We start from the raw sequence: 23,718 nt of genomic DNA, 5'->3' as shown, positions 1-23,718 counted from the left end.
GAAAGGGGTGGGGGAGAGAGAAAGGGGTGGGGGAGAGAGAAAGGGGTGGGGGGAGAGAGAAAGGGGTGGGGGAGAGAGAAATGGGTGAGGGAGAAAGGGGTGGGGGAGAGAGAAAGGGGTTGGGGAGAGAGAAAGGGGTGGGGGAGAGAGAAAGGGGTGGGGGAGAGAGAAAGGGGTGAGGGAGAGAGAAAGGGGTGGGGGAGAGAAAAAGGGGTGGGGGAGAGAAAAAGGGGTGGGGGAGAGAGAAAGGGGTGGGGGAGAGAAAAAGGGGTGGGGGAGAGAGAAAGGGGTGGGGGAGAGAGAAAGGGGTGGGGGAGAGAGAAAGGGGTGAGGGAGAGAGAAAGGGGTGGGGGAGAGAAAAAGGGGTGGGGGAGAGAAAAAGGGGTGGGGGAGAGAGAAAGGGGTGGGGGAGAGAAAAAGGGGTGGGGGAGAGAAAAAGGGGTGGGGGAGAGAAAAAGGGGTGAGGGAGAGAGAAAGGGGTGGGGGAGAGAAAAAGGGGTGGGGGAGAGAAAAAGGGGTGGGGGAGAGAGAAAGGGGTGGGGGAGAGAGAAAGGGGTGGGGGAGAGAGAAAGGGGTGGGGGAGAGAGAAAGGGGTGGGGGAGAGAGAAAGGGGTGGGGGAGAGAGAAAGGGGTGGGGGGAGAGAGAAAGGGGTGGGGGAGAGAGAAAGGGGTGGGGGAGAGAGAAAGGGGTGGGGGAGAGATAAAGGGGTGGGGGAGAGAGAAAACGGTGGGGGAGAGAGAAAACGGTGGGGGAGAGAGAAAAGGGTGGGAGAGAGAGAAAACGGTGGGGGAGAGAGAAAAGGGTGGGGGAGAGAGAAAAGGGTGGGAGAGAGAGAAAACGGTGGGGGAGAGAGAAAAGGGTGGGAGAGAGAGAAAACGGTGGGGGAGAGAGAAAAGGGTGGGGGAGAGAGAAAAGGGTGGGGGAGAGAGAAAAGGGTGGGGGAGAGAGAAAAGGGTGGGAGAGAGAGAAAACGGTGGGGGAGAGAGAAAAGGGTGGGAGAGAGAGAAAACGGTGGGGGAGAGAGAAAAGGGTGGGGGAGAGAGAAAAGGGTGGGAGAGAGAGAAAACGGTGGGGGAGAGAGAAAAGGGTGGGAGAGAGAGAAAACGGTGGGGGAGAGAGAAAAGGGTGGGAGAGAGAGAAAACGGTGGGGGAGAGAGAAAAGGGTGGGGGAGAGAGAAAAGGGTGGGAGAGAGAAGAAAAGGGTGGGGGAGAGAGAAAAGGGTGGGAGAGAGAGAAAACGGTGGGGGAGAGAGAAAAGGGTGGGAGAGAGAGAAAACGGTGGGGGAGAGAGAAAAGGGTGGGAGAGAGAGAAAACGGTGGGGGAGAGAGAAAAGGGTGGGGAGAGAGAAAAGGGTGGGAGAGAGAGAAAACGGTGGGGGAGAGAGAAAAGGGTGGGAGAGAGAGAAAACGGTGGGGGAGAGAGAAAAGGGTGGGGAGAGAGAAAAGGGTGGGAGAGAGAGAAACGGTGGGGGAGAGAGAAAAGGGTGGGAGAGAGAGAAAACGGTGGGGGAGAGAGAAAAGGGTGGGGGAGAGAGAAAAGGGTGGGGGAGAGAGAAAAGGGTGGGGGAGAGAGAAAAGGGTGGGAGAGAGAGAAAACGGTGGGGGAGAGAGAAAAGGGTGGGAGAGAGAGAAAACGGTGGGGGAGAGAGAAAAGGGTGGGGAGAGAGAGAAAAGGGTGGGAGAGAGAGAAAACGGTGGGGGAGAGAGAAAAGGGTGGGAGAGAGAGAAAACGGTGGGGGAGAGAGAAAAGGGTGGGAGAGAGAGAAAACGGTGGGGGAGAGAGAAAAGGGTGGGGGAGAGAGAAAAGGGTGGGAGAGAGAGAAAACGGTGGGGGAGAGAGAAAAGGGTGGGAGAGAGAGAAAAGGGTGGGGGAGAGAGAAAAGGGTGGGAGAGAGAGAAAACGGTGGGAGAGAGAGAAAGGGTGGGAGAGAGAGAAAACGGTGGGGGAGAGAGAAAAGGGTGGGGGAGAGAGAAAAGGGTGGGAGAGAGAGAAAAGGTGGGAGAGAGAGAAAAGGGTGGGAGAGAGAGAAAAGGGTGGGAGAGAGAGAAAAGGGTGGGAGAGAGAGAAAAGGGTGGGAGAGAGAGAAAAGGGTGGGAGAGAGAGAAAAGGGTGGGGGAGAGAGAAAAGGGTGGGAGAGAGAGAAAAGGGTGGGAGAGAGAGAAAAGGGTGGGAGAGAGAGAAAACGGTGGGGGAGAGAGAAAACGGTGGGGGAGAGAGAAAAGGGTGGAGAGAGAGAAAAGGGTGGGAGAGAGAGAAAAGGGTGGGAGAGAGAGAAAAGGTGGGAGAGAGAGAAAAGGGTGGGAGAGAGAGAAAAGGGTGGGGAGAGAGAAAAGGGTGGGGGAGAGAGAAAAGGGTGGGAGAGAGAGAAAAGGGTGGGAGAGAGAGAAAAGGGTGGGAGAGAGAGAAAACGGTGGGGGAGAGAGAAAACGGTGGGGGAGAGAGAAAAGGGTGGGGAGAGAGAGAAAAGGGTGGGAGAGAGAGAAAAGGGTGGGAGAGAGAGAAAACGGTGGGGGAGAGAGAAAACGGTGGGGGAGAGAGAAAACGGTGGGGGAGAGAGAAAAGGGTGGGAGAGAGAGAAAAGGGTGGGAGAGAGAGAAAACGGTGGGGGAGAGAGAAAAGGGTGGGAGAGAGAGAAAACGGTGGGGGAGAGAGAAAAGGGTGGGGGAGAGAGAAAAGGGTGGGGGAGAGAGAAAACGGTGGGGGAGAGAGAAAACGGTGGGGGAGAGAGAAAAGGGTGGGGGAGAGAGAAAACGGTGGGGGAGAGAGAAAAGGGTGGGAGAGAGAGAAAACGGTGGGGGAGAGAGAAAAGGGTGGGGGAGAGAGAAAACGGTGGGGGAGAGAGAAAAGGGTGGGAGAGAGAGAAAAGGGTGGGAGAGAGAGAAAACGGTGGGGGAGAGAGAAAAGGGTGGGAGAGAGAGAAAACGGTGGGGGAGAGAGAAAAGGGTGGGGGAGAGAGAAAAGGGTGGGGGAGAGAGAAAACGGTGGGGGAGAGAGAAAACGGTGGGGGAGAGAGAAAAGGGTGGGAGAGAGAGAAAACGGTGGGGGAGAGAGAAAAGGGTGGGGGAGAGAGAAAACGGGTGGGGGAGAGAGAAAACGGTGGGGGAGAGAGAAAAGGTGGGGAGAGAGAGAAACGGGTGGGGAGAGAGAAAAGGGTGGGGAGAGAGAAAACGGTGGAGAGAGAACGTGGCGAGTGTTGAGAAACGAGTCCAATAAAAACCCACTTCAGTTTCTACCAACTCGTTTTCCGTCACCTTCAACTTGCCACGTATGCATTGTTAATCCGAGGTGTGTGAACACCATGGAGCGACACCGCACGTCTCTCTCAAAATACCCCCCGCCCCTCCCCCCCCCCCCCCCCCCCACCCCCCGTCGCTTCACTCAATATGGAGAAGGAGGGATCTTTTTCGTCTTAAGTTTTATGGAATTCTCAGAGCCGTGAGGCTCTGTGTACACCACGTGCCCAGACATAACAGCAGTGAATGAAGGAGCCTTTAAAGTTTGGGTCGTCCATAGTCGAGATAGCTGAGAATGCTTTCCGAAATTGAAGAGGAATAAGCATTATTAGAAGCAGAGTTTATCCGTAACGTTTTCCGAGTTTGAATGAAAAGTCTCTCGTAGAGTTTGGTGAAGATCTGAGCAGTGTATGTTGCCAAAAGCACAGGTAGTAATAAATTTTGTTTTTAATTTTTTTTGGCAATCTTGATTAGCTGGGTTTCTCCATCATGTTTTGAAGAAGACGACGATTATATACATTTCCCGCTCTTTTAAAAATATCAGAACTTTGTTTATATCATTTATCCACTGTGAGAAGGCATTGCATAAAATTGCTCAAAGTTCCTTATTTGAGAACTATAGAAGAAGAAGAAGAATTATTAGAAGCAGATTTTGTCTGTAATGGTTTCCGAGTTTGAATAAAAAGGTTTTTCATTGAGTTTGAAGAAGATTCGAGTGGTGTATATTGCCAAAAATGCAGGGAGTAATAAAATGTATGATTTGTTTTTTCTATGTTTTGGCAATTTCGAGTAGCTGAGTTTTCTCCATCAGGTTTTGAAGAAATGCGATGCTCTCTTCATGCTGTTTCTCTGTATTCTTTGTTTACCGTCACCATAATGAAAAGCAATCAGAGATTGCAGATGCTCGCCAGTTCATGTTTGTGTGGTGTATTTTGTGTGGTGTTTGTTTCGTGTTGTTTCGGATAAGTTACCTTTTTCCATCCAGGATGGCTGCCAAACCACGTGATCTATAATGTCACCATTTTCATATATATATGCAGCAATGGTGTTGGGCTAGCGGCGAGGGTGCCGGCTTAGGATCCAAGGATCCTGGGTTCGAATCCCGGTCGATCGCTGAATTAACGCCAGGGGGGTTGACTCAGCCTGTCATCCTTCCGAGGTCGGCTAATTGAGTACCAGTTCACTGGTAATTCCCTGTTTGTCGTTAAAGGCGGCAAAAAGGGTTGGCGTCAGGAAGGGCATCCGGCCGTAAAACATTGCTTGAAATAGGGGACCGAAAACCAACAACAACCACGGTTCCCGAAAAAGGCCAACCCCCGCTTTGCGGGGAAAAATGGCCTCTAAAGGTGGTTATAATGGTGTGAGAATATATTTGTAAAACTTCGCATCGGTAGTGTAAGGTTTTTTAAAGAAACGATTTTTAAAAATATTCTCCTTAAATTCAATATGGCTGCCAAATCATGTGATTGATGACGTTTTTAAAAAACATTATATCCCCACGCATAGTCAAATATATGGTGAAAATCCCACCGATCCATTCAGTGTTTTCAGGGAAGAACAATAATTTCATTTATGCAGTTTTTGCATAAAATCCAATGTGGCTGCCAGACTGTGACCTATGACTTAATCGTTTTCAAAATTTATTCCTCAAGGCTGTAGTGGATCATGTGTGTGGAGATTCACATCGATCGAGTAAGCCGTTCTAGAAAAGAAGATTTTTGAAGTTTTCATTTTCAAACCAATATGACTGCCAAACCGACTGATGACTGACAAACCGACAAACCGACCAAACCGACAAACCAATATGACTGCCACGCGACTGATGATGTCATCAATGTAACTCACATACTGTTTTTGCATAGATGACGCTCAAGGAATTTCAAACTTATCGGATCAAGCATTCTACTTGTCTAATTATGACATCGTAATGATGACACCGATGACATCATCGACTATATAAGAGCCGTTGGTCTGTCTATCGCCATTTTTCTCACATGGCTGAACGGATCTTCCTCAAACGTTCAGAGGTTCATCAGCGAGTGCTTGTAAGTTTTTTAGGCAAAAACATATATTTTTTTCAGTTCTTTTTTTGGGATTAAAAAAAAATCGCTTTAGAGTGTCTAAACCTTTTGATTAATGACAGTTATATATATACAAGTACACATTCACATAAATAAATACAAAACAATCACCAAACATTTGAACACAAGTAATAAAACAATTCTGGAAGTGGTCGAAGTTGATGGTAAGGCTTCTTCTTCCTGAACGTCATCAAACTTAATTCAGAAACGTGATCATTGGTACATTTACCAGAATATATATTCAACAAAAAGGTAAAATGATGATTTGACATTTGTGATGGATTCTGATTTGAATGCAATTGCATTTCCATTATATTTGCCCTCATATCAAATATGTTAATGTTTCTTTTTCGCTTGAGCAATACCGGGTACTCCAGCTATAAACAGTTTACTCGGGGTACAAATACAAATATAACTTTGGCTGGGGGGTAACATTTGCTATGTGGCTGTGGCCTCATGTGGAGGTGTGGGGAACTGGGAGAGGGGCGTAAATTCTCTATGTAAATGTGTACCGTGTAGCGCCACCTGGTGATTATGGCAGAGGATATTACAATTTGCTTTTTTTCTTGGCAACAATGAGGTTAAAGCACACTTCGCACAGGTACATTTTTCCTCCTTCCCTACCCCCCCCCCATCCCCCAAAATGGAGGGGCCTGTCAAAGCCACCCCCCTGTCGTGTGTGTGTGCATGTGCGTTTACGTGTACAAACTTGACAAATTTGACGAAGCCAATGCACATCCCCAGGCCATAACTTTTTTAACATTTGAAATTTTTGTTATCAAATTTACCAGTAACCTTCATTATGAGACTATGGAGAAAACTAATTGATACTCGTAATTGGGTCAAAGGTGAATGAAGGTCACAAAATCGTCAATTTTAATCCGATTTACTTGAAAAGTTAACAGATTTTGCATATTGGGTCACGGAATTAGTTCACCAATCGAAAGCTAAAAGCCTATTGTTTTTTTAGGTCGAAGGGTCAAAGCCACAGTGACTGATTTCGCAAGTACCGCCTTTTGGATTTTTTTTTGCAAGTATCGTTATGACCGCTTTTTTGTCTGTCTGTCTGTCTGTTTGTCCAGGCCATGACCTTTTTACCATTTGAACTTTTGTCATCAGATTTTCAACAAACCATTATTATGACAACTAGCAACGGTACCCGCCCTCTGGGTGGGGCTTCAATTGGGAGGCCCAAATGAAAAGGCAAAATACCGGAAATTGAAGGCTTTTCTATTTTAAACGATTCATATAAACATCCGTTAAATCATATCACATGGAAATCATCAAAATCTAAACAGTATTTGTAGAATTTCAATAAAAGCCACATCACTGTTCATATCGGTAAATATTATTCCATCGTGTTTGGAAAAACTGGAAAATTGGGAAAAAAAAATTGGAAAAACAATATAGCCTATTTAACTCCAGGGGGTCCCAGGATTATCCACCCAAAATTTCGTTGCGATCGGTTCAGCCGTTTTTGCGGTACCGGGGAACGGACAGACAGACAGACATTTGGTGAATTGTAGTAAGATATGGAGAACACTAATTAATAAAATGTACAATTTTTTTCTTAGCTGTTGGTTTCGCCAAGTTTCGTTTGAGTACAAAGCGGATGCAGATGGGCTTTGCATTTTGGGAATCTTTATTGTTTTAATTGTAACGTTGATGTAAACATGCATTATCTTATATAATTTATACAAAGTAAAAGCTTACACAGTGAGAGGGTGCCATCCATGGTCTGATAAAATAATATGAGAAGAAGAGCCAAACTTCCTTTTGGGTTGGTAAGCTGCAAGGAGTATATATCGTTCCATCAAAATTGATCAACCTGGCGTTGATGCGCAAAGTCAATGGATGTAAACCGCTGCCCACCAGTTATTTTTGAAGAACTCTGAATCAATTTATGTGAGGAAACGAGCTTTCTTGTTCAACCAATGTATAATGTTAACTTAGAACGGAACACTCACTTATCTGCAGTTCCTGTGCCTGTCCGTGTTCATAATGTGCAACATGATGAAGTGCAAGTAGTTGCTCAACATCTTGAACAAAATTGCTTTTTCAAACAATCGTTGCTCATTCTTGGACAAAACACCTTCCTGTGACGAAATGCATGAAAATAAAATAATGACATCAACCTGTATTTTGCCAGGAAATGAAAAAAATGATTAAATGGCTCCATGGAGGTTTTCTGGAGTTTCCAAACCTAAAGTTTCCCTTAAGAATAAGGATCGCCCTTCAAACTATGCCAGCCCTGGAAGGATGGTCCTACGCTGTGGAGCAAATAATTACCGCAGTATGGCTTTGCTGCACAGTGTTCAGCTCAGTTCAAAATCTGTTGTGGAGAAAGAAAAAGTGAATTTGCGAGGGAGCTACAGAGGTACTTGAGGAAAAACCAAAGTGCAAATAGCTCCTACGTAAGAATAGTATATTTACATTCGTGAACCTTTTGCCATGAATGTATTTGTATTGTCTTGACGAGAAACATTTACGCTTTGTCAATATCGAAATATATATATGCTTTACAATCCTTTTTTCTTTGTCTTCTAGTTTGAGATGAAGACTATTATTTTTGTTCATTCCAAAGTTGTCTGCAGGTGTACTGGAATATGTGGCTTTGGTGAGATGAAAATACATGTATGTAAAACCCCCACTGTGATGTTTGTAGGAAGCATGAGTCTTCACATGTGCTGGGTTTCTTTGCAGAGGGAGAAGAGTACCATGTGACCTTGGGTATGTTGATGAGCAAGTTGCAAACAGGAACAAGCTGTCTTCAAGGATTCAAAGAGGACAAACGCAACCGCATTGACCCAAGTATGATACTTTCTTTTCTCCATTTAAAATAAAGCGTTGCTTCCTGTGCTGAAAAAAAATGTGCATGTTGTTGTTGTTTGTTGTCTTCCTGTGCTGAAAAAAACCCCTTAGGTATGCGACCGACTATCATTTAATGAGATTTTGGCGTCAAAAATTATACTTATTTCAAGAAAAAGTACATTTTGAAGTGACGCCAAAATTTTTTACCAATATTTAATTGAATGTAGTTTGGTCTTGTCAATTGTTGTGTTTATGATCCTGCACTGTCGGATGAGGAGCTGCTCAATGCTGAAGCAGTCGCTTTGTTTGGAGGTGATTGCATGCCCGAGTGGAGGCGAGCGATCCTATTCCTAATGTGGGCTAACTCCGAGCTGGCTATCAGGATTTTAACCCGATTTAGATCCACAGGGATTTGCCAATGTTGCTGGAATGAGCGACACACGGGGGGCAAATTGCAGAGCAGACATGCACAATCTTGCGCAATAAGGAACTTTTAAGTAAAAACGACACAAGCTTGAGACAGGTAAATAGACAGATCCAGCAGATGAAGACAGATGATCAACAACAACAACAACATGCATTTTAAGGCCATTTTCCCTGCAAGAGCGGGGGTTAGCCTTGCGGTCCCCATGACAATCTTCTCCAAATTGTCATGGTTCTATTTTTGAGGCAATGTTTTTATCGATGATAATTAATAAATAAACAAGAAGACGTCATGCAGAGCACGATACTTGCAAAATCAAAACACACTTTTCATCATACACTTTTCATCGTACACTTTTCATCATACACTTTTCATCGTACACTTTTCATCGTACACTTTTCATCATACACTTTTCATCGTACACTTTTCATCGTACACTTTTCATCGTACACTTTTCATCATACACTTTTCATCTTACACTTTTCATCGTACACTTTTCATCGTACACATTTCATCGTACACTTTTCATCGTACACTTTTCATCGTACACTTTTCATCGTACACTTTTCATCGTACACTTTTCATCGTACACTTTTCATCGTACACTTTTCATCATACACTTTTCATCGTACACTTTTCATCGTACACTTTTCATCATACACTTTTCATCATACACTTTTCATCATACACTTTTCATCGTACACTTTTCATCATACACTTTTCATCATACACTTTTCATCGTACCCTTTTCATCATACACTTTTCATCATACACTTTTCATCATACACTTTTCATCATACACTTTTCATCATACACTTTTCATCATACACTTTTCATCATACACTTTTCATCATACACTTTTCATCATACACTTTTCATCATACACTTTTCATCGTACACTTTTCATCGTGCACTTTTCAGCACACACTTTTCATCACACACTTTTCATCATACACTTTTCATCATACACTTTTCATCATACACTTTTCATCATACATTTTTCATCATACACTTTTCATCATATACTTTTCATCATACACTTTTCATCATACACTTTTCATCATACACTTTTCATCATACACTTTTCATCACACACTTTTCATTACACACTTTTCATCACACACTTTTCATCACACACTTTTCATCATACCCTTTTCATCATACACTTTTCATCATACACTTTTCATCATACCCTTTTCATCATACACTTTTCATCATACACTTTTCATCATACACTTTTCATCATACACTTTTCATCATACACTTTTCATCATACACTTTTCATCATACACTTTTCATCATACACTTTTCATCGTACACTTTTCATCATACACTTTTCATCGTACACTTTTCATCGTACACTTTTCATCACACACTTTTCATCACACACTTTTCATCATACACTTTTCATCATACACTTTTCATCATACACTTTTCATCATACACTTTTCATCATATACTTTTCATCATACACTTTTCATCATACACTTTTCATCATACACTTTTCATCATACACTTTTCATCACACACTTTTCATCACACACTTTTCATCACACACTTTTCATCACACACTTTTCATCATACACTTTTCATCATACCCTTTTCATCATACACTTTTCATCATACCCTTTTCATCATACACTTTTCATCATACTCTTTTCATCATACCCTTTTCATCATACACTTTTCATCATACACTTTTCATCATACACTTTTCATCATACACTTTTCATCATACAATTTTCATCATACACTTTTCATCGTACACTTTTCATCATACACTTTTCATCGTACACTTTTCATCATACACTTTTCATCATACACTTTTCATCGTACCCTTTTCATCATACACTTTTCATCATACACTTTTCATCATACACTTTTCATCATACACTTTTCATCATACACTTTTCATCATACACTTTTCATCATACACTTTTCATCATACACTTTTCATCATACACTTTTCATCATACACTTTTCATCGTACCCTTTTCATCATACACTTTTCATCATACACTTTTCATCATACACTTTTCATCATACACTTTTCATCATACACTTTTCATCATACACTTTTCATCATACACTTTTCATCATACAATTTTCATCATACACTTTTCATCGTACACTTTTCATCATACACTTTTCATCGTACACTTTTCATCATACACTTTTCATCATACACTTTTCATCGTACCCTTTTCATCATACACTTTTCATCATACACTTTTCATCATACACTTTTCATCATACACTTTTCATCATACACTTTTCATCATACACTTTTCATCATACACTTTTCATCATACACTTTTCATCATACACTTTTCATCATACACTTTTCATCGTACACTTTTCATCGTGCACTTTTCAGCACACACTTTTCATCACACACTTTTCATCATACACTTTTCATCATACACTTTTCATCATACACTTTTCATCATACATTTTTCATCATACACTTTTCATCATATACTTTTCATCATACACTTTTCATCATACACTTTTCATCATACACTTTTCATCATACACTTTTCATCACACACTTTTCATTACACACTTTTCATCACACACTTTTCATCACACACTTTTCATCATACCCTTTTCATCATACACTTTTCATCATACACTTTTCATCATACCCTTTTCATCATACACTTTTCATCATACACTTTTCATCATACACTTTTCATCATACACTTTTCATCATACACTTTTCATCATACACTTTTCATCATACACTTTTCATCATACACTTTTCATCGTACACTTTTCATCATACACTTTTCATCGTACACTTTTCATCGTACACTTTTCATCACACACTTTTCATCACACACTTTTCATCATACACTTTTCATCATACACTTTTCATCATACACTTTTCATCATACACTTTTCATCATACACTTTTCATCATACACTTTTCATCATACACTTTTCATCGTACCCTTTTCATCATACACTTTTCATCATACACTTTTCATCATACACTTTTCATCATACACTTTTCATCATACACTTTTCATCATACACTTTTCATCATACACTTTTCATCATACAATTTTCATCATACACTTTTCATCGTACACTTTTCATCATACACTTTTCATCGTACACTTTTCATCATACACTTTTCATCATACACTTTTCATCGTACCCTTTTCATCATACACTTTTCATCATACACTTTTCATCATACACTTTTCATCATACACTTTTCATCATACACTTTTCATCATACACTTTTCATCATACACTTTTCATCATACACTTTTCATCATACACTTTTCATCATACACTTTTCATCGTACACTTTTCATCGTGCACTTTTCAGCACACACTTTTCATCACACACTTTTCATCATACACTTTTCATCATACACTTTTCATCATACACTTTTCATCATACATTTTTCATCATACACTTTTCATCATATACTTTTCATCATACACTTTTCATCATACACTTTTCATCATACACTTTTCATCATACACTTTTCATCACACACTTTTCATTACACACTTTTCATCACACACTTTTCATCACACACTTTTCATCATACCCTTTTCATCATACACTTTTCATCATACACTTTTCATCATACCCTTTTCATCATACACTTTTCATCATACACTTTTCATCATACACTTTTCATCATACACTTTTCATCATACACTTTTCATCATACACTTTTCATCATACACTTTTCATCATACACTTTTCATCGTACACTTTTCATCATACACTTTTCATCGTACACTTTTCATCGTACACTTTTCATCACACACTTTTCATCACACACTTTTCATCATACACTTTTCATCATACACTTTTCATCATACACTTTTCATCATACACTTTTCATCATATACTTTTCATCATACACTTTTCATCATACACTTTTCATCATACACTTTTCATCATACACTTTTCATCACACACTTTTCATCACACACTTTTCATCACACACTTTTCATCACACACTTTTCATCATACACTTTTCATCATACCCTTTTCATCATACACTTTTCATCATACCCTTTTCATCATACACTTTTCATCATACTCTTTTCATCATACCCTTTTCATCATACACTTTTCATCATACACTTTTCATCATACACTTTTCATCATACACTTTTCATCATACAATTTTCATCATACACTTTTCATCGTACACTTTTCATCATACACTTTTCATCATACACTTTTCATCGTACACTTTTCATCGTACCCTTTTCATCATACACTTTTCATCGTACCCTTTTCATCATACACTTTTCATCGTACTCTTTTCATCATACACTTTTCATCATACACTTTTCATCATACACATTTCATCATACACTTTTCATCATACAGTTTTCATCATACACTTTTCATCATACACTTTTGATCATACACTTTTCATCATACACTTTTCATCATGCACTTTTCATCATACACTTTTCATCAAACACTTTTCATCTCACACTTTTCATCATACACTTTTCATCATACACTTTTCATCATACACACTTTTCATCACACACTTTTCATCGTACACTTTTCATCGTACACTTTTCATCACACACTTTTCATCACACACTTTTCATCACACACTTTTCATCATACACTTTTCATCATACACTTTTCATCATACACTTTTCATCATACACTTTTCATCATACACTTTTCATCATACACTTTTCATCATACACTTTTCATCATACACTTTTCATCATACACTTTTCATCATACACTTTTCATCATACACTTTTCATCATACACTTTTCATCACACACTTTTCATCACACACTTTTCATCATACACTTTTCATCATACCCTTTTCATCATACACTTTTCATCATACCCTTTTCATCATACACTTTTCAGCATACACTTTTCATCATACACTTTTCATCATACACTTTTCATCATACACTTTTCATCGTACACTTTTCATCGTACACTTTTCATCGTACCCTTTTCATCGTACCCTTTTCATCGTACACTTTTCATCGTACCCTTTTCATCATACACTTTTCATCATACACTTTTCATCATACACTTTTCATCATACACTTTTCATCGTACATTTTTCATCATACACTTTTCATCGTACACTTTTCATCATACACTTTTCATCGTACACTTTTCATCGTACACTTTTCATCGTACACTTTTCATCATACACTTTTCATCTTACACTTTTCATCATATACTTTTCATCATACACTTTTCATCATACACTTTTCATCATACACTTTTCATCATACACTTTTCATCACACACTTTTCATCACACACTTTTCATCATACACTTTTCATCATACCCTTTTCATCATACACTTTTCATCATACACTTTTCATCATACACTTTTCATCGTACCCTTTTCATCATACACTTTTCATCATACACTTTTCATCATACACTTTTCATCATACACTTTTCATCATACACTTTTCATCATACACTTTTCATCGTACACTTTTCATCGTACACTTTTCATCGTACACTTTTCATCGTACCCTTTTCATCGTACCCTTTTCATCATACACTTTTCATCATACACTTTTCATCTTACACTTTTCATCATATACTTTTCATCATACACTTTTCATCATACACTTTTCATCATACACTTTTCATCATACACTTTTCATCACACACTTTTCATCACACACTTTTCATCATACACTTTTCATCATACACTTTTCATCATACACTTTTCATCGTACCCTTTTCATCATACACTTTTCATCATACACTTTTCATCATACACTTTTCATCATACACTTTTCATCATACACTTTTCATCGTACACTTTTCATCGTACACTTTTCATCGTACACTTTTCATCGTACCCTTTTCATCGTACCCTTTTCATCATACACTTTTCATCGTACACTTTTCATCGTACACTTTTCATCGTACACTTTTCATCGTACACTTTTCATCGTACACTTTTCATCGTACACTTTTCATCATACACTTTTCATCGTACCCTTTTCATCATACACTTTTCATCATACACTTTTCATCATACACTTTTCATCATACACTTTTCATCATACACTTTTCATCATACACTTTTCATCATACACTTTTCATCATACACTTTTCATCATACACTTTTCATCATACACTTTTCATCACACACTTTTCATCACACACTTTTCATCATACACTTTTCATCACACACTTTTCATCATACACTTTTCATCATACACTTTTCATCATACACTTTTCATCATACACTTTTCATCACACACTTTTCATCACACACTTTTCATCACACACTTTTCATCACACACTTTTCATCATACACTTTTCATCATACCCTTTTCATCATACCCTTTTCATCATACCCTTTTCATCATACACTTTTCATCATACACTTTTCATCATACACTTTTCATCACACACTTTTCATCACACACTTTTCATCACACACTTTTCATCACACACTTTTCATCATACACTTTTCATCATACCCTTTTCATCATACCCTTTTCATCATACCCTTTTCATCATACACTTTTCATCATACACTTTTCATCATACACTTTTCATCATACACTTTTCATCATACACTTTTCATCACACACTTTTCATCGTACACTTTTCATCGTACACTTTTCATCACACACTTTTCATCACACACTTTTCATCATACACTTTTCATCATACACTTTTCATCATACACTTTTCATCATACACTTTTCATCATACACTTTTCATCACACACTTTTCATCATACACTTTTCATCATACACTTTTCATACTCATTTTCACTTCTCACCTTTACAATTTCGATGTTATTTCTTCTTATGCAGTTATTAACTCAACTGGACTATGTCCAGCTGAGTTTTTGTCGACACCCAGTGTCCGTCGTCCGTCGTCTGTCTGTCTGTCTGTCTGTCTGTCTGTCGTCTGTAAACAATTCGACGTCTACGCTCTAAAACTCACAAATATTGATTAAGTTTGATGAAACTTATTATGCAGCATCTTTAAGACATAAACTAGTTTGGGATTGCATTTGGGCGTTGCACGCCCAAAAATGGGCTCGGCAGGGCGGCCATATTGAAAAATCAATTTTTGTCATATATTTTTAACACATATACACTATATAGTTTGTGGTTCTATTATGCATATTCTAACCATATTGATATAGACCAGTTGAGTTCAGGTTCCCTGGAACCTCTCTAGTTTTATTTAGGCCTCGCCTCGATAAGGCCTACATAATCCGTGACTGGAGCCTTCAACATAAAAAAATAAAAATAAAAACAATTTTAAAATGTTGTGAACTATTTGAGATTGCTGCAAATCGGGTGATAGTGTACTTTTCCGTTGTTTTCCAGTAACTTACCTCAGCTATGGCCCATTCAGCTCCTTTGCTCCACAGTATGATTCAACGTTTGCTAATCTTGGGAAAAATGAGTCCGACCTGTTATATTCCACATATGGTGATGAGTCGAGCCTGCAGTACGCACTCAGGTATGGCATTTGTGGACATCACAGGAAGCCGTCATATGTATGGTTTTTTGATGTGTTGTTTAATACTCGTGTTATTAACCCCACACTTTTTGTAAAAAACAGTGGGATATTGTAATCGGCTCCATCTTGCCTGTCTTTCCGTCCGCCCTTCATGCTATCTCTGAAACGTTGGGTAGAAATTCACCAAACTTTGTAGGTATGATCACCACATGGAAATAAGGTGCAAGAGCAGTGTTACTTTTCGCCCCGTCCCCTGTGTTTTTTTTGTTTTTTTTTGTATACTGAATCGAGGCTCGTGAAAGAGCTGACATTTACTTCACAAACAAATCAACCAGGCAAACCAAATATATAAAAAGAGGGAGCGGAAGACAAGATGGGGAGAGAAGGGGAAGCACACAAACACTTGAGAGCACACAACATTTGAGAGCAGGGAGATGTGTGGGAGGGAGAGGGTTTGGGGGGAGGAGGTGTGGGAAGGGGGGGGGGGGGGGGGTGGGAGAAATATACAACACAAGGACACCAAGGACTTCCAGGACAGAAGTTGGTATTTCAAAAAAGTGGAATTGGGGTGAAATTAGCGGGGGTAGAAAAGATCAAGGTTTTGGATGGGGGAAGATAAGAGATGGTGGTGAACAGCTGTTTTAAAGACCTGGAGGGTGGAGTGGGATTGAAGAGAGTGAGGGAGTTTGTTCCAGAGGCGGGAGAAAAGAGGAATGAAGGAGTGAAGGTGAGCAGAGAATCTTGATTTTGGCAGTTTAACCATAAGAGGGTTGCAGGCAGATCTTGTGCGACCTGTAGGAATATTTGCGGGACAGAGCCCAGAGAGTGCTGGGGGGGCAAGGCCAGAGAGGAGTCCGTTTGTGGTGGAGTCAAAAGGTCAAATACCAAAAAATGCAATTGCGGGCACATTTTAAAACATTTTAAAATTGAACTTTGTATATGTAAACCTAAGGGACGCATGAACTATGTACTGATTTTTTGGATTTGACGTCGAGTTCTTGCCCTCGTGGGTGGGTACTTATTGGCACAGATAAAAACGGAAAATTTTTTTTACTGAAAATTTGATATTGGGTCATTCCTGGTGGAACGTTTTGCCAGGTTTGAGCTTTGCTTTAGGTGGGATGCGTGGGTATGTGCCAATATGCCATGGCACGCCATCGACTTCGCTCTGGTTGTTTATTATTATTATAGGTTTTCCTACTCAATTTCATATTTTTTTCAATCAATTTCATAAGTAGAGCGTTCAATTTAATGTGGTATGCGCCCGCCAATGAAAACAAGCATTCAATTTTGTAATATGGTCAACCAAATTCCCACTCCGAGCGTTCAATATTTTAAAATCGTCATTCAAATGTTAATTACGAGCATAAGTCTTCAAGGAACATCCAAATTCATCCGCAGCTGTTTTCAGCTGTCGTCGGTATCTCTTCGGTCATTCATATTCACGAATGAGCAACCATATTTTAAATAAGTACATTGAATTTAAAAGGTTAGTAAATACTTGCTCATAGCAAAATCACAACCATTCCATGTGCTTTAGGTTCAGGACGTAAGTCTTGAACAAATTATACATCTAACCCGATAGCTCTGAGTCTGTCGAGCTTATTTGAAAATGGCGGCAAGGCGTGCTCGATACAGGCGCATTTCGAATGAAGACAGGGGGAGACTGATTGACGCATTCGAAAGCGAAAACATAGACTATATGCAGTTGGCAGACAACCTTGGCATCAACTGAGCAACGGCCAGGTCCATCGTCGCGACGTACCTGAGAGAAGGCAGGCGGGAAAAGCTACCACGAGGCGGGCCAAGGAGGGACAAAGTTGATGATGAAATGAGGGATCGTTTGCTCCGCACTATCCAGTTCAACCCTCTTGTGACCCTTGCCCAAATGAAAGCTGATCTTGAAGCTTCCCTGCCAGGGAAGCCCGTAGTGAGCATGACCACCATAGCCAGAGCCCTGGACGGAATGCTCATTACGGTGAAACTTGCCGAAGATGTTCCAGACGCAAGAAATTCAGCCCGCGTCCTGGAGCTGAGAGAAGAATACGGTCGATGGTTCATGGAGCACGGCGTCGTTTCGCACTGCGTCTACATCGACGAGACAGGGTACAATGTTTGGACTCGGCGATCCTTTGGGCGGGCACTTCGAGGTGTACCTGTGAGACGAGTCGTGCACAGGCAACGTGGAAGAAACTGTAACATGACGTTCGCAATCTCCGCCGACGTTGGGCTTGTCCATCACACAATCGCTGTGCAAACTGTCATCAGAGAGTCCTTCGAGGGATTCCTGGCAGAGACGGCTCGTCAGTGCCAATCCCTCTTCCCTGCTGGTGAGGACGTATACCTGATATTCGACAACGCTCGTCCTCACGTCGGAGCCCGACTTCCCCATGACGTTGACCCCCGCATCCCTCTTAAATTCTTGCCTCCCTACTCCCCGTTCCTGAATCCCACGGAGATGGCACACTCGGCATTCAAGGCAGCAATCAAACGAATGCTCGCCAGACCGGAATGGCAACAGAGAGTTGGGGACCGAGGGGAGGCACAAGAGGCTGGAGTCACCATGCAGCAGTGGCGCTGTGACCTCCTGTGTCAGGTTGCAAGACTGAACATCGACGTGATCATGCAAGAGAAGTGTACTTGATGGCATCGCCATTCGCAGGTGTACATGCCAAGGTGCCTGGCTCGTCAAGAAATCGAAGGTTAAATCTTATCTGATGATGACGCTAGCCTACTGATTGTACAGAACTGTTTTCTTTTTTTCATTACAGTGTAACTCATGATCTACTATGTTTAAGGAAGTGTACATGTTTTTGTGTGTGACTGGTACAAAAATGGAGAAAAAAGTGTAACATAAATTTGTTTTGTTATCAACGGTTGTTGAACTTATACATACATGGGTATTAATGTATACATGATGCATGGAATAAATCCCCACACTTCTTTGACACAATGTAATGTCTCCACTTCTCTCTTTTGTATTCTTGCGGAAGTGAGGGAGAAGTGCTGTTTGTGTGTTTGAAGCGGTGCAAGGGTTACCAAGCGGGGAAGTGAAGCGGCAAAGTACAAAATACACACACACACACACACACACACACGCACACACACACACGCACACAGACCGCAAACGTTACTCTAAAAGTTACAATAAACTCCATATCAATAAATGCATCAAAAGATTATCAGAACATCTTGTGCTAGGGAATCAATGTCTGCAATCCTTGAAATTGATTGCACTTAACATGAAATTGTTTGCTTAAACATGAAATCGTTTGCACGAAACGCAGGTGTCAGAGAATCCATGTGAAATTGAACGCTCAAATATTCAATTGATGCTTTAATGAAAGCGATTGCATATCTTGTGAAGATGGTTGAATGCATTCTCAAGTTGATTGCTCCTTAACGAATTTGGATGCTCCGATTGTGTAATTGAATGCACACAATGTTCCGTTATCGGTTTCTGCGTGAACTTGATAGCTCGTAAACGAAATTGAGTGAAAAGAGTATGAAAATCAGCGGGAAAACCTATATTATTATTATTTTTATTATTATTTTACCATGATGACATCAAGGCTGTATTGTACAACTCATGAATATAGATACACCTGCACATGTATGTGGTTGCAGCATTCAGGAATATGTGCGTGGATGTGGAGACTACACCACAAGAATGGTAGACAATCTTTTGGATATCCTGACCCATGGGCAGCACTCCAAGTCACACATCGAGCTGGAAGAGGTGTGGACGACATAATCTTTGCATCATGTGTTTGCCAATGGCTTATTTTGCATACTCTTTGTCATTTAGATACAATGGGATGTTTTTATTCATGTTATGGTTCATGATAAAGCTAGCATTCACTCTTTCATTGCTTGATATACATAGTTTCCACTCCTCCAATATCGACATGCTCATTGATGTGTAAATACGAGTACACATTCAATCGGAACAACCATACAAACCCAACTGTTTGATGGTCGTTTTATTTTTATGTCATCTAGTGAAGGGCCCCAGTAAAATGGCAAGTAAATAGTGAATGTGATTCTTCGTTGACACACACTAGCTTTTAGATGTTGACAAATTACTGACCGTGTTGTGCCTCGTAGGCAGGATGGAAGGTTTAGGTTTTATCCTTTCGGCTTGAAAAAAATAATAATAACGGGGGAATATTGTAGTGTCTGTCTTGTCTGTCCATTACGATGCCTCCTCCTTAGCTTTTGTGCAGAAATTCATCAAACTGGGAAGTTATGATCACATGGAAGGAAGATGCGAGAGCAGTATCATTTTGGCCCCACCCCCTGGGGCACTGTGGTGGGGTCAAAATGGCAAAGGCCAAAAAATGCAATTACGCGTACATGTTTAAACATTTTTAAATGAAACTTTGTATATGCAATCAACATTGGGGTGTGCATGAAATACATAACATTTTTTTGTGATTTGGCCCCCAGTTCATATCCCCGGAGGTGGGGATTTAGGGTCACATGGGTCAAACCGTGAATTTTCTTTGAGTTCAAAATTTGATATGGGGTCATTCCTGGTGTAACGTTTTGCCATCTTTCAACTTTGCTTTAGGTGGGAAGGTATGGGGATTTTGGATGGCTTTCCATCGATTTCGCTTTCGTTGATGTTGTAATGAGATCAATATACTGTTTGTTGTTACAACAATTGTTGTTGTTACAACAATACACATTTTAAGGCCATTTTCCCTGCTAGAGTGGGGGTTAGCCTTGCTGGCCCCATGACAATCTTCTCCATTTTGCCCTATTTTCTACATCTCCCCTTGTTAACCCACTTGCCCGCATTTCTTCTTTCCACCACCTTTAGCCAAGTCTTTCTCGGTCTTCCCCGTCTTCTACTTCCTTCTACATTCATTTCCATCACTCTTCTCAACCAGTCACTTTCATCCTTCCTTAACACATGACCATACCATCTCAACCTGTTTCTCTTCACAGCATCAATCACAGGCTCTATTCCCATCATCTTTCGCAATTCATCATTTGTCTTCCTCTCTCTCAACGATACTCCACACATCCACCGAACCATTCGCATTTCCACCCTTTCCAGCCTTCGTTGCTGCTCTAAGTTCATTACCCATGTCTCGCCCCCATACATCATAACACTTCTCACACATGCAGCATACACCTTTCCCTTCAGCTTCAACGACACTCCCCTCTTCGTCAGCACGCCACTCAGTTCCCGAAACTTCTTCCATGCACATCTCACTCGAGCAACCGTTTCCGAGTCTGATCCACCTTCTACATTCAACATGTCTCCTCGGTAGTTTTCACACCTTCCTGCTTCACGCCGTCTCCAAGATCCAACTCAACATTTCCTCCATCTGCAGCTCCCTCTGTGCACACCTTACATTTGAATGTAGCTGCCACACTGGTTAATGACCCTCTCAGACCACTACATTTTTGATGAAACCACTCAGCGCACATTGTACATTGAATGGAGTTCACTCCGACACCCTTCCTGCACACAGCACAGGGCCACTTCCCAGTTCTTTCCACCTCACCACATGCTTTACCACTTGCCATCACCTTCGTCTTTCCGATATTCACCTTCAGACCTTTTGTCTCCATACATTCCTTCCACTTGTTCATCTTTTCCTTCAGTCCATCCATACTTTCCGCAATCAACACCAGATCATCTGCATACAACAACTCCCACGGTAAACCCTCCTTTACGTTCTGAGCCAGCACCTCCATCAAGCTACAAATAGTAGTGCACTTTGTACTGACCCCTGATGCACTCCCACCTTCACCTCAAACTCACCACTGTTCCCGTCCTTCGTCCTTACAGCTGTGCGCGCTCTTTTGTACATTGCCATCACTACCCTGATCAACCATTCCTCCACTCCTAACTTCCTCATTGCCCATGTCACTACTTCACGTGGAACCCTATCGAATGCTTTCTCCAGATCAACAAACCCAAGAAACAACTTCTTCCTCTTCTCCATGTTCTTCTCCTGCAACTGCCTTACAATAAAAAGCATGTCTGTCGTTCCTCTTCCTGATGAGACCAATATGGATGTGGCATTTATTTATAAGATTAAATTTTGGATGGCTGATTGGAGTGTAGCCTTCAAAGCAAACATTGCTCTAATGTCTAATTGTTGGCATGATACAGGAATGTTGCTGGAAGAAATGTGTGCTATTGTGGACCGCCATAGTAAGTGATGTCCGAAAATCCTTTTGCACATGATAAAGTGACGTACATTGTCCATGGGAAAACACAGGTTTTTCCAGTTGACGGCCAAGTCTTTGTGGTATTTGTCCTTGGGTCTTATTTATTGCCATAGCAAATGCTGGTGAAAGTGGGAACTGGTGACTACGTAGTTGTAATGATGTAGTCGTAATTTTTGTAAACGGTCAAAAATGATGGAACTGCACAACAAATGACTCATCAAAATAAACTTAAGAAAAAGACATGCTAAATGAATGCACACTGTACATACGACTGAAAGTGATTTATTTCATGAATATATTTGTCGAAGGTCATTGCTCAGGCAGTTATCGTGAAGAATTAGGTTTACATGTGTAAAACATGATGCTGATATAGCAAGATGATGGGCTAACCCTATTACCTGTAGCTTAAATTGGCCCTGGCCGAATGTTGTAACTCAAATTTGGTAGCATTCTGACTGGTGGGTCTGGAGAAGATTTTTGAAGGAATTTGTGTGATTTTCCAAAATATTGATTGTCGGCAATTTTGACACACTTCTGGTCAAGTGATTGGCATTACCTCCGCAATTTAACAGCAGGACCCTGCCCTGATGTTGTAACCCAAATTTGGTAGCATTGTGACTGCCTGGTCTGGAGAAGAAGATTTTTGAAGGATTTCACGTGACCGCCATTTTGACACACTTACGGTCACGTGATCAGCATTACCTCCACAATTTAACATCCCGGCCCTGGCCTGATGTTGTAACCCAAATTTGGTAGCATTCTGACTGCTCTGTCTGGAGAAAAGGATTTTTGAAGGATTTCACGTGACCGCCATTTTGACATTTCTGATCATGTGACCAAAACAAGTTTTGTAATCCCCATTACCAGTCAAGAGCGGAACCTTACTGCAAAATTTCAGTGGGATCAGCCCAGCGGTTTGGCCAAAAAAGGCCCACCCAGCGGGAAACGGGGTTTTGTAATCGCTTATGTGTGTCTGTCCGGGCCATAGCCGCTTTTTTTTTTTTACCATTTGAGCTTTTGTCATCAAATTTTCACGAAAGCTTTATTATGGGAATATGGAGAAGATAAATTAATAATTTTGTCAAAAGCCAAAGGTTTAATTTTAGCGTCACCTAAAGTCATCAATTTTCATCCAATTGACCTGAAAGTTTAATTTACCATTTGAGCTTTTGTCATCAAATTTTCAACATAGCTTTATTATGAGAATATGGAGAAGACAAATTAATAATTTGCTCAAAAGGTCAAAGGTCAGCATCACATTTTCATCCAATTCACCAGAAGTTTTAAGAATTTGTATATTGGGTCACTGAATTGGTTAGCCAATCAAAAGCTGGAACCTGGTGGGTTTTTTTTAATATCCAAAGTTCAAGGTTGCATAAAATCATCAGTTTCATATGAATGACTTGAAATTTGAGCAGTGTTTGCATATTGAGTCACTGAAGCATATTGCTTTTGAGCAATATCGTCAATCGTCAATTTTTTGTAT

General features: G+C 40.7%; 1 protein-coding gene across 3 annotated transcripts in view; it reads left to right on the top strand.

Annotated features, from left to right (window-relative positions):
* Positions 1 to 23,718, top strand: part of LOC137421239 (bromodomain-containing protein 9) — a 170,732-nt gene that overhangs the window by 78,625 nt on the left and 68,389 nt on the right. For all 3 annotated transcript variants that reach the window (XM_068107105.2, XM_068107104.2, XM_068107103.2), the window contains exons 10-12: positions 8,020 to 8,127; positions 15,905 to 16,040; positions 19,668 to 19,779. In XM_068107105.2, coding sequence (XP_067963206.1) covers positions 8,020 to 8,127; positions 15,905 to 16,040; positions 19,668 to 19,779 — 356 coding nt within the window. The remainder of the gene's footprint in view (positions 1 to 8,019; positions 8,128 to 15,904; positions 16,041 to 19,667; positions 19,780 to 23,718) is intronic.

Source organism: Myxine glutinosa, chromosome 2 (genome assembly GCF_964187855.1).
Source record: "Myxine glutinosa chromosome 2, kmMyxGlut1.1, whole genome shotgun sequence".
Classification (NCBI taxonomy): Eukaryota; Metazoa; Chordata; class Myxini; order Myxiniformes; family Myxinidae; genus Myxine; species Myxine glutinosa.
Note: the sequence above shows the minus strand (reverse complement) of the source record. Positions and strands in the feature narration are given on the sequence as shown.